At 36.7% G+C, this 13178-nt stretch overlaps 1 protein-coding gene across 2 annotated transcripts in view; it reads left to right on the top strand.

Annotated features, from left to right (window-relative positions):
- The window catches only part of LOC117672607 (cadherin-7), a 133271-nt gene that overhangs the window by 10254 nt on the left and 109839 nt on the right, over window positions 1–13178 (top strand). For both annotated transcript variants that reach the window (XM_034429388.2, XM_034429387.3), the window contains exon 2: window positions 10026–10448. In XM_034429388.2, coding sequence (XP_034285279.1) covers window positions 10239–10448 — 210 coding nt within the window. In that variant the 5' untranslated portion in view covers window positions 10026–10238. The remainder of the gene's footprint in view (window positions 1–10025; window positions 10449–13178) is intronic.

The following is a 13178-nucleotide window of genomic DNA, read 5'->3' as shown; positions in this document are numbered from 1 at the left end:
CTGAATTGAAATCAGATTAATTTACACATCAACTATGTGATGTATAAACTCTATTTAAAGATGAAATTATTAGACTTCTATATTTAAGCAGTGAAAGTAGAAATAGTGACTAGATGGCAACAAAGAGCATTTTCTGTGTCTTACTGCCATCGTGTCAGTGTTAGATTTTTTTTATAGTTCAGCTATACTGTGGTAGCTTTTCATTACAGGTGGTCCTTGACTTACAACCACAATTGAGCCCTGGATTTCTGTTGTTGAGACATTTGTTAAATGAGTTTTGCCCCATTTTATGACCTTTCTTGCCCCAGTTGTTAAGTGAATCACTACAGTTGATCAGTTAATAACCCGGTTGTTAAGTGAATCTGGCTTCTCCATTAACTTGGCTTATCAGAAGGTCGCAAAAAGGGATCACATGATCTTGGGACACAGCAACAGTCATAAATAAGAACCAGTTGCCGAGCATCTGAATTTTGATCACATGATCATGAGGATGCTGCAAAGGTCATAACTGTGAAAAATGGTCATAAGTCACATTTTTCAGGGCTGTTGTAACTTTGAACAATCACTAAATGAACTGTTGTAAGTTGACGACTACCTGTATACTATTTTTTTTTGTTTAACTTCCTCAGGGCTGGATTCTGTATACTTTAAAAGCCATTGATTTTAATAGGACAAAATATTGGCAATCCCAGAAGGCCTTTTCAGCTCTCAGTTTGTCTCTCTTTTGTTGAATAATTGTTTCAGTATTTGTGATTTATCATTTAATGATTATAATGTAGCCTATTTCATGACCAGTGAGGTTATCAAAAGATAATTATAGTTATCACAACAATAAAATATTCTTTTTTCTTTCTATTGATCTTTATTTTTTCAATTATATACCTGAGATAATTCTATGTAGACAAGTAGAAGAGAAACCTCAAAAGCCAACTAGGTTTCTATGAATGACAACATTTATTTTTTAAAGCTGACCTAAGCAACTTACATAGCCCATAATTTATATTTATTTATTTAGCAGTCAAAAGAGCCTTGGTGGCACAGCAGACTAAAATGCTGTTAAATAGCACCAGCTGCCTGCAATTACTGCAAGTTCAAATCTCACCAGGCTCAAGGTTGACTCAGCCTTCCATCCTTTCGAGGTAGGTAAAATGTGGACCCGGATTGTGGGGGCAATAAGCTGACTTGTATAAAAAGAATACCGCTTAGGGGAGGCTGAAAGCCCTACTAAGCAGGTATGTACAAAAGTATGAAGGCTATTGCTTAATGCATTGTAAGCCACCCTGAGTCTCCGGAGAAGGGCGGCATATAAATTGAACCAATAAATGAATAAATAAATAAAGGCCAAAACTCAAGAAAGACCAATATATACATACAGTAAGTGATACAATAATTATCCATTGGAAACAAAAACAAACAATGCAATAAAATAATATTTGAATAATATGAAAGGACAAATTCAAACCCAATGTTTCTGGATGGCAATTCCAATAGAAAGAGAATTTAGTATGATGAGAGATTCATTTGGAAGGCAGCAGTAGACTAAGACCTGACTATATTATTTTATTCCCATGAAAAAAATAGGTCAGTCATAACGATGGATTGAACCAAGAATTCATCCCAAAGACTTTTCAACCAATTTTTATTGTCAGATTCCCGTTTTAGCTCCATTTGAGCCAAACCAAACATCCAGGGGACAAGTGTGTTAGACACGTAGCAAGGGTCACAAAACAAACGTTCATAAAATGTTTGATTGCATTGTTTCTGCTGCATTCAAGCCTTTACAGAGATGGAGCTGTACTCCATATAACCAGAGGATTGGTCCCTTTGCTCTAAAGAGCTTGGCAGCAGTTACAGCAAAATTGTTTCTGTTATGACTGGCAAAACACACTATAGCATTTAAAACCTTCTGGGCAAAAACTGAAAGGCTATCGGTTTGATATCTCCACACAAGTAGAAAATTGAAAGCAGATTCTTTGGTATTTAAAAATCTTGCTCTATTTGGTCTGCATGTCACTTCATTGGGTTTCCATCTATGATGCAGTTTCAAGGGTGGGTTCTACTTACCTTTACTACTGGTTTGCAACGGGAGCGTGCGTGCGCATATGCAGAATCTTCTGCTTATGCGCAGATCGTCATTTATGATGTCCGGGAGGATAGGCGGAGTCTCCCGCTGCTTTTACTACCAGTTCTAAAGAACCAGACAGAACCAGGAGCAACCCACCACTGTGCAGTTTGCACCAGGATTAATAAACCATTAAACACTTTTCTTTTGGAATAATTGATGTTAAATTCTTCGCTACAAGAGAATGTTGCAAGCACTTGTGGAATTTAACAAAGATCATTATGGATTAATGAATGTATTACATCATTCTCTGCCTAGAGTAAAATAGAAATAGGATTGTGGTCTAACATTTTGGGGTGACACTCATTTTGGGACAGATTTTTTTTTAAAGATTCAGTCTAAAGGTTAAGTAGAAATAGTGCAAGAATATACTGTATCTTTATTAGCACCTTCATATAGGAACTAAAATAAATTTGCCTGCAGTATTTGTACCTCTTAATTATAAATACACATTCTTGTACAGCATTATAATCAACTTTGGTAAACATGGATATATACAGGATATTCTAAAGCCTCACTTTAATGATCATGTTAAAGCTACCTTTCACTCAGAAAGGGTAGCACAAAGAGTTCTTCTTAGGCAGTTGGAATATTTGTACCAAATACTGCAATGTGATTGCATTGATCAAGTGTTGACTATTTAGTTCCAAAACCGACTTGTTATCAACAGCTCCTTCTCTTGTATTAATCAATATGTTTCATAAAACTATGTCCAGGACACACTTCAGTAGTCTGGGTTAGTAGACTGGTTATATGGTAACTAATGGGTTGAGGCTTGTCAGCTTTAAAAATTGGAACTGGTATTGATTAGTCCCATACTTGCAAACAATGGTTAATATGGATAAATATGGAGAACAAGGGAGCAATCCATAGGAGTTCTTCTAAAATAAAATTACCTCTTTTCAATTGTGTTGTGATTTAGAGACTTCCGAGATAGTTGGAGAAGTTATAAGTAGGGGACCCACCTGACAAGAAACAGTGCTCAATATATTGTAAAAGTGTCTTATCATTGGTTCAGATAAAATTGCTACGAGATAATATGCTTCAGATCAAATCGTATGCTGTTTTCAGAAGGCTTCATTTGATCTCAAGAGTCAACAAATACTATCAAAAGAAATGATGGAAACTAAAAAAAAATCAATGAATTCGCATGTTTTGATGACTGAGGATCCATGGTGGTACAATAGTTAGAATGCAGTATTGCAGACTGACTCTGCCTACTGCCAGGAGTTCAATCTTGACTGGCTCAAGGTTCACTCAGCCTTCTATCCTTCTGAGATTGGTAAAATGAGGACCCAGATTATTGGGGACAATATGCTGACTCTGTAAGCTACTTAGAGAATATTGTAAAGCACTATGAAGCAGTATATGAGCCTAAGTGCTGTTGTTATTGCTAATAGATACAATATGGGTTAATAATTGGATGTAAGTTACTGTATTACAACAAAATCTTGATCTATGGTTCCCTCTTAGCCATTGTCCTATTTTAGACATTTGGAGGATGATATCTTTTTTCCACCTTGGAGAGAAAGGCCAGTGTTTTAAAGAGAGTGTTTTTAAATTGCTGCCACCTAGTTAACATTGGCTTTTTCTGGTTTATTCCACAAGCCTCCTAACTATAACTAACCTTTTGGGGCAAAGAAGTACCTCAAAAGGGATTACTGTAAAAGACATTAAATGGATTCTCTAATCAGAAATGCTTTTATTTGCATTATGGTTTTGCCCTCTGGATACCTTTCTGAAAGTATTACACAGAAGCTGCAAAGCTGAAAGAACTGTGCGGAGAGCCAGAGGTTGTTAGCATAAGTGTGCTTTTAAGGCAGATGACAGTTATTAAATACATGAGGTAAATTCATTTACCATCTAGGATGTTTCCTAGCTTAGTGGTTCACTGATACGGAAGTTGGCAGAGGTGAATTGTTATTTTATTGTGGTTTCCTAGAATATATTCCCCTTTCCTCATATAGCATGTGACCTGGTATGTATTTTAATTGCCTTCTTGTCGCCATGTTAATCAGTTGAGAATTTTTTAGAAAAATTGTCTTGACTGCTTGATATTTTGCTTTGAAAAAAGTGGAGGAAAAAACTTGTTTTAATCTTAAACCCCCTAAAAAGGAATAAAATATGCTTGTAGTACAACCCAGATTTTAACACTCAAGGCCCTCTACCTTCTGTGTTTTTTTTCTCACGAAATGATGAAAAACAGATTTAAGGGCTACTGTATCTGTGCTGCAAAAAATACAAACAACCACTAAATCTTCAAACAGATGTTAGAGGTCCCTAGAGTTTTATTTCCAACACAGATAATAGATGTCACAACTTCCTTATCTGTAGAGAAATGAACACATTTAACTAATCTAGCATTTACCATTAAGACATGAGGTCATTTTTAGATGTGTCCTTTATTGTGGTCATGCAGTAGCATAATTAGTATAACTTTTGCATTCTAAATCAAAGATTATTATTTGGGAGTTGGAAGTAAAACGTTCTGTCTCAAATGCTAGGAAAATGGTGAATCTGATCTTATTAAAAATGCAGTGTACAAGGAAGGTTGAAAATACGTAATAACAAGCATATTTCTGATGGGTTTTGAACCAAAAATCTTTGACTTATAGACAAGAATTACAAACACTGTGATTTTACAGGAATTATGTAAAGGAAACAGAAGGGGGGATTAGAAAGCCCCTTAAAAGAAACACAAAAATAAGAATATATATATATATATATATATATATATATATATATATATATATATATATATATATATATATATATATATAAAAGCTTTTTGTTATGTCTATGTCAGGGGTGATATTCACTTACCTTTGCTACTGCTTTACTTCGCTTGCACGCGCCACCTCTGTGCATGTGCAGGACCTTCTGCGCATGCGCAGAGTGTCAAAAACAGGACATGATGACATCCAGGCGGATGGGCAGAGCCTCCCACCGCTGCCGCTACCAGTTTGCCCGAACCAGATAGAACCAGCTGGATACAATCACTGGTCTGCATGTATACTACGTGGATGTTTGTTTGTTTGTTTGTTTATTTATTTATTTATTTATTTATTTATTTATTGTTTATATTTATATACCATCCTTCTCCCGAAGGACTGGGGGCAGTGAACAGCCAATAGATAAAACACAAGAAACACAAGATAAAACACAAGAAACACAAAATTTAAAAACAGTATTAAAATCCGATTAAATTAATTTGGCCCACAATTAAAAGCACCCCTGTATTAAAACCCATAATTAAACAGTTTAAAAATTAAAACAATTTAAAAGAGTTAGGCCAGCCCGGCTTGTTGGAATAAAAACGTCTTTAGGGCACGGCGAAAGGTACATAGATCCGGGATCCGCCGTATCTCCAGGAGCAGCTCATTCCAGAGGGTAGGTGCCCCCACAGAGAAGGCTCTCTCCCTGGGGGCCGCCAGTTGGCATTGTTTGAGCGACGGCACCCTGAGGAGCCCCTCTCTGTGGGAGCGTACTGGTCGGTGGGAGGCTATCGGTGGCAGAAGGCAGTCTTGTAAATACCCGGGTCCTAAGCCATGGAGTGCTCTAAAGGTGGTAACCAATACCTTGAAGCGCACCCGGAAGACCACCGGGAGCCAGTGCAGCTCACGCAGGAAAGGTGTTACATGGGAGCACTGAGTCGCCCCCATAACCACCCGCGTGGCCGCATTCTGGATCAGTTGGAGCCTCCGGGTGCTCTTCAAGGGGAGCCCCATGTAGAAAGTGTTACAGTAGTCCAGGCGGGACGTGACGAGAGCATGAGTGACCGTGCGTAAGGCATCCCGATCCAGAAAGGGACGCAACTGGCAGATCATGTTGATGCTTTTACTTCATATATATAACAGTATGTATGTGTGTGTGTATGCACATGGGCCAAGGCACATGTACATAGTATCAGAATTAGTGTGGTAAAATTGTTTAAGGTGTTGAACTAGGAGCAGGGAAGTCCATAGCAGCCTGCAGGATGACTTTGGGCTAGTTGTTCTCTTTCAACCTTAGACTGGTAACTAAAAAAAAATGCCTATCAACTCTCACTGGACCAGCAATGTAGAAAGATGGGATAAAAAATCAAATCAATTCAATTAATCAATAATAGAGGCACTTGGACACAACCCCAAAACATCTGGCACACCACTTGAATCACCATCAATCATTTGGAAAAGGCAACTTTACAGCTGACATCCTGCAACAATATCTTGAGTGTCATTAAATAACAACATCTGCCTATACCCGGTCCTTGGAAGGACTTGATTGGTGGGGAAAAAATGCCAAATCCGGTCTAAACATCTGGCTTACTGTTTAATGAACCATAATAATAATAGTAGCCTCGGATGCAATACTAAAACATCTGAGCACTGTTAGAACACCATCAGCATTGACAAAGTCACCATCAGTTAAATGCAAAATACAGCTGTACTTGACACAGTTTATGTCTGTGACAGCACCTTTAACAACAATATCTGCCTATACTAGGTTCTTTGGAAGGACTTGATTGGTAGATTTAAAAAATGCCAAATCCAATTTAATTATCTGGTTGATTGTATGAGCAATTGTAATATAACAATAATGCAGAAGACCAAGCCTTAAGAGCAAATGCATACAAAGCCAGAATTGAGAAGACAGCAGTACTTCCTCTGCAAAGATGCTGAAGAAACAGTGAACAATTTCTTCGCTAAAAAAAATAATAATCATGGACTGACTACAAACAACGGGATTACAAAGTAGTCACAGTTATGCATTGGCATATCTGCAAGAAATACCATTTGCCTGTAAGCAAGACCTGATGAGACCACAAAATAGACAAAGTAATAGAAAATGAAAGTCTGCAACTTTAGAATTTAAACGGACAAACACCTGCCACATAATGGCTTAACAAATGTTGATAAAAAAGACTAGCAGACATAGCTATGTCTGGAATCAGCATACTAAAAGAGAAAGAACTGGAGAAAAATCACAAAATACAAAGACCCGCAAATAGAAATAGAATGCTTGTGGCAAAAGAAAGCAAAGATGGTACCAATAGTAATAGATGCCTTGCAAGTAATCCCAAAACAACTGGCACACCACTTAAACACCACCATCTTCGACATAATCCTCATTAGTCAGGAGTTCAATATTTGGCTGGATGTCCAGGATATTTGATTCTAAACAGTTGAGCCATTCAGTAAAAATGAAAATATGTGCCCACTTTCATTTTTAATTGATTGGCTCCCCAGTTTGAATAGTTCAAATTGAATGTTGTTATATGGTCCAGGAGATTTGAAGGAAAGGAAGGTAGCATCTGCTTCAAGTTAAGGATGAAATCCGTAAATAGAATTGTTATTTCATAAAACAAACTGTTTCTCAGCAGTTATTCAGAAGTTTTCACATCTTGGTTACTATTTCGATCTCAGTGCTGAACAAATATTTAATTTTAAGAGCATGCAGTTTTACAGCATGACTTTCAAACGTTTCTTCTCAAAAGTGGTTGCCAAAGTGGGAATGAGTCTTGGAGACCTCTGTTTACTAGAAGATTGCTCTATAAGGTACAGTGTACCGCCCCCGCCCCCCACTGCTTTCTACCAGCCTAGCTAACTTTTCCATCTTCTTTAGGCCTTATTTTTCTTTGTTCTTTTTTGTTTTTAAGGAAAACATTGTCTTACAATCATGCTAAGAATGCTTCAGAGATAGAGGCGTTGTTATAAATAACTATGTTAACAAAAGTAGATTTTTTACTAGGGACTGACATTCATTTTTCGTTTTCTTTGATTCCTAATTAAAAGATACATAAAACACATATGTGTGTGTGTGTGTGTGTGTGTGTGAGACATGGTGGCTCAGTGACTAAGACGCTGAGCTTGTTGATCGAAAGGTCGGCAGTTCAGCAGTTCAAATCCCTAGTGCTGCGTAATGGGGTGAGCTCCCGTTACTTGTCCCAGCTTCTGCCAGTTCTAGCAGTTCAAAAGCATCTAAAAAATGCAAGTAGAAAAATAGCGACCACCTTTGGTGGGAAGGTAACAGCGTTCCATGTGCCTTTGATGTTTAGTCATGCTGGCCACATGACCACGGAGACGTCTTCGGACACACACATACATACATATATATACATATACATATATATGTGTGTATATACACATATACATATACATATACATATACATATACATATACATATACATACACATACACATACACATACACATACACATACATATACATATATGTATATACACACACACACAAAGAAACAAAAAAATAAATTTCTCAAGAGAAGTAACTTCAGGGTGTTGTGTCAAGACATACCATGTTGCCTAGCTGTGACATATTGCAAAGTATCATAAATATTATACAGAAGAGGCATGCATTATTAACTTCTTGTCATTAAAACTAATGGCATTGTTCCAAGAAGCAGCATGCAGTTCATTATATTTTGCATCATATTTTCATCCAGTGATTCTTAGCATTGTATTATTGCTTCCTCCTTTACTCTCATTCTGTCAAAAATCCTGTGAATTAGGTTCGGCTGTGAACAAGTGACTAGTTCAGTCTTGCCCTGCATACATTGTGTCTTCCTATGAAATCTTAAGGTCTTTCTTATGATTGAATATAGTTTTCTAGTCTTTATGAGTAGCATTTAATATAAACCAATTTCTGGAAATTAATAGGTCACCTAATTTTAATTGGGTTAACTCTTGGCTCCAAACAGATCAGATTGTTGCAATATTTTTTTTAATTTACATCAAGACGACTAGCAACCTGATTGTAAACATTTGCATGATTGTATCTGGTTTGTATTGTATCCTTCTGTCTAGTTAATTATTCTTTCAATGAAATATTTGTTTTTAATTGGAATGCATTCATATTTGATAATGTATTTATTATGTACTATTGGTTTCTATTATAGTATTTGTCTTATTTTATTGCTGTATAACTTTTTAAATTCATTTTATGGTGAAAGGTGGAATATAAATTAGTAAATTAAGCTAAGTTAAATAAATACTTTTTTCTCCAGTGCCTTTGATTTGATAAGTATGCTGCAGTCTGGGGACTTATAGATAATAAACTGGTTCTACTTTATCATACTTAATGCCTGCATATTTTCAGACTGTTGTTCGTAACTATTAAGTAATGCTTATTTTTGAAATTGAAGTATCAAGTGTTAAACTGAGATCTGGAAAATAATGCTTACATTTCCATATTGTATTTCAACCTTGATTTGCTGCATATCATAGTCCAGGAATCAGTACCTATTTCAGGAATCTTGAGCTAAAATTTCTAAATAGCCTTCATTCTCCCACTCACTAAGCTCTAATGTGGCTTTTGAAAATGATAAAACTATCTACCAGCAAACCCGTATCTGATATGCACCACTGAGACAGCTTAAGGGCAGTGTATAGGTGGCTTTGAAATATAAAAACATACTGATATATTTGCTGGTGGAATAAAAAACCTGTCATGAACCATAAGCATAACATTCTTGAGTTATTTGTTTGGAAAAGTCTGAAGCAATGGATGAATATCTGTTTTCCTTTCTCCGCTTATGAGACCATGGTTAGGATGTAATTGGACTCTCTGACTTCCTCAATAGGTTCTGGTTAATTTGATTGCTATGATGAAAGGAAGAAATCAAGGGTGGGAGATTTGGAAATTCAAATGAGCTCTTATTAGTTCCAGTTGGTTGGTTGAGACATCAGAAATGTCTTCCTTTTCATACCCATAGTAGTTAGATGTAAACTCACCACTGAAAAGTATTAATGTAATTGAATGAACAGCATTCAGTAGATTGAAAGATTACCGCTAGCTCATATCAGATTGAAAAGTTGAGTGAATATGAAAGTTAAAAGAAATGTAATTTTCAGGTATATATATCTGACAACAGTTCTCGTCTTTATCTTTCCCTTTTCTTTTATAGGTACTTCTTATGCTGTGTCTCTTGTGAAGAATGTTCAGTAGTGGAGAGTGATTTTTTTTTTTAAATCGAACACAAGTCGTTATCTCTGGAATCCCAGCGGATGTCTTGCTAAGCCAAGTGGATCTTTGCCCGTTCTTTTCTCAACTTTTCTTTTGTTTGTTTGTTTTGTTGTTGTTGCTTTATTTTTTCCTTGCACAGGGAGAAGAAAAAAAAATGAAATTAGGCAAAGTAGAGCTCTGCCATTTTTTGCAGATACTAGCTCTATTCCTCTGTGTTTCTGGGATGAGCCAAGCAGAACTGCCAAGATCGGGATCAAAGCCCTACTTCCAACCTGGGAGACCACGAACCAAACGCAGTTGGGTGTGGAATCAGTTCTTTGTACTGGAGGAATACATGGGAAGCGATCCTCTCTATGTAGGAAAGGTAGGAGAACTTATCTAATTTCATGTGATATAACTTCTTGCCTAATGAAAACCATTACAATGTGATTCTGAATTGTGTTGGTAAAGTACCATCTTCAACCAGCTGTCATCTTGCTATGTGTAGGCTATAATTCCCAAATGCCTACTCAGAACACAAGATAGATAAAGCTATATGGGTCTGGTAATGCAAGGACTGCAATTTTAAGCAATTCTTTTACTTGCAGACGTCTAAGAATTTTTTACTTTAAAAAGCAGCTGGCAATATGACTTTTATGTCCCCAAATGTTTATCCATTACTAGGGTACTTATGTGTCTATATGGTCTCAGAGTTGTACTGCCTTGTAGAACTTCAGCACTACATGTCTTTGGAGATTCTCAGTCATCCAGGTCTTGGTTGTCCCAAAGGTGCTTTTTCAAGATGCAACTGGACTTCCTTGTTTTTCTTTTAGGACATTTCGCTTCTTATCCAAGAAGCTTCTCCAGCTTCTTTTTGGATGAGAAGCAAAATGTCTTCAAAGAAAAACAAAGTCCAGTTGCCTCTTGAAAACATACTTTTGGTATAGTATTACATACTCAGGGAGTACAACCATCTCTGGAGGCCATGGATTGTCCCTGCAGTTTCAACAACTCAAGAACCACATTGAATCAAATAATAAGGGGACATTTAATATCTGTGTTCATTCAGTTGATTACATGCTAGCAATAGCTGGCAATGACACCACTGGGACCAGATTAGTTAAATATGTTTGTTATTCCTGAAGAAAACACTGGCTTAAATGGATTAAGTCAAGTCACCTGGTGACCTACATGGCATATCTATATAATTTCTTGCCATGATTGGAAGTAGTTGCCATTTGCCTTCTTTGAAAATGTTTTTGCAACCTCCCTAACCTATTCTATGGCACTAGGATTTCCCAACGGTATCCATCCAATTACTAGGCCAACCCTTCTTAATTTTGTATATTATCCAGAGTGAGTAGATACTACCCACTTCTGAGGTGAAATTGATTTTTAGTTGGTTTTTGTACTTAAGCAAAGTGTTGTTTGGCATGCAAATAAGGGCACCAATATTCTAAGATTCGATGCACATGTGTTTGAAGCTGTGCAACACATATGTGGAAATGCATGCATGTCAAGCAGGGTACACGGACCATAGTATGATAATGTCCATATTTTGTTTGGTTGCTCAAGCATGCAACATTAATGCTCCTTAATTTATTTTCTTTTGTCTTTGGTACTGATAAAAATCCCAAAGCTATGAGTTTTGCATTTCAATAGTTTTTGCTGTTATCGTACATTTCCAAATAAATGAGCAAGCAAAGTACAGCATCATAAAAGAAAATCTGGAACCTAAACAAGCTGAGTGATAAATGGGTTTCTAATCATACAACATTATTGCTGCAACCCATTAACCAATTTACAACATCAGCAGAAATTTATAATAAGGAAACTGAAACAGTTCAATATATCTACCCAAGATTAGATCCAGTTCCAATTCTAAATGGAGAAAGGACACCGCAAGGGAGGAGGCAGAATCCAAAATCTGTGTTTGGGGAAAGACACTTTAAAGAAAGACACTGAAAACCCCAAACCATTCACAAATAACTGGCATGGTTAGCAGCTGATCATCTTCAGTGGAATGACAATTTGGGAAGGAGAAGGAATGAATGGATGTTTTCAGGTTCCATGTATTGTATCCCCTCAGAGTAGCCTTGGACCAAATAGCAAGGCAGCTGTTACAGTTTGAAAGCAAACTCAAAACAATTGTGAAGGAAATTTTATAGCACCCTATGCTCTAGTTATATCTACCTATAGTTTTAATGCTGGTTGTCACAATATCTTATTCCTGCAAATTGTGCAAGTCTAACAGCTGGAGTTAATGCAATTTTTTCCCCTTGTCTCAAAATTTTACTATTCTGTCCTAAAGTTAATAATAATGGAAATCATGTAGTTCAGGAGTGTCAAACTTGCGTCATCATGATGGCATCATGTGACGTATCAGGACTTTTTTCCCCTTCACGAAACTGGGTACGGGTGTGGCCAGTGCATGACACATCTGGGCCGCAAGTTTGACAGCCTTGATATAGCAAGTAACTTTTCCCCTCATTTTGCTTTTAAGCATCTCTTCTTCCCAAGATACCAAGTGCTTGTTAGTACCCTCATCAGGTCTACAGTTCAGATACTTTTTCAACTTCTCTGCCCCACAGCTTTCACAGCTGTAAAATGCTTTCAGGCCTGTGACAATATACTATACTCTAGGCCATTTCTTTCCTTGTAAAGCTTATGGCCTGTTCTTTCCAAAGACTTTGATTGTGATTATACATAACCAGCACAGGCTACCTATTGTAGCTCTATTCTATAGCTCTTTAATAACAGATTGATAAGGGGCATTGGAAAAAGTTGTGAATAATTTGAAGATAGTTTGGATAGTATTTTGTTTTCTTACCTATCTTTCTATCTTATCTGAAAGAAGGGGGTAACAAAAATTCCTCACTGCACCCATGTCTAGCAACATCTCCTAATTATTAAAAGGATTATAACAGTATTTAGAAAGATTATCCTTTTTCAGAAAATGTCCATGCTCAGCAGGGAACTCACTAACCAATCATGCTATTGTATTTCTTTTCAGGTTAAGCAACTTTATGCAATATGTAGGAAAGGAGTAAGAAATAGTAAGGAAAAGAAATGAAAGACTTAAAATAAGAAACAGAACAAGAAATATGAAAGGAAA

This window comes from Pantherophis guttatus, chromosome 3, assembly GCF_059756535.1.
Source record: "Pantherophis guttatus breed Tessera chromosome 3, ASM5975653v1, whole genome shotgun sequence".
Lineage (NCBI taxonomy): Eukaryota > Metazoa > Chordata > Lepidosauria > Squamata > Colubridae > Pantherophis > Pantherophis guttatus.
This window is presented reverse-complemented; position numbering and strand designations above follow the sequence as displayed.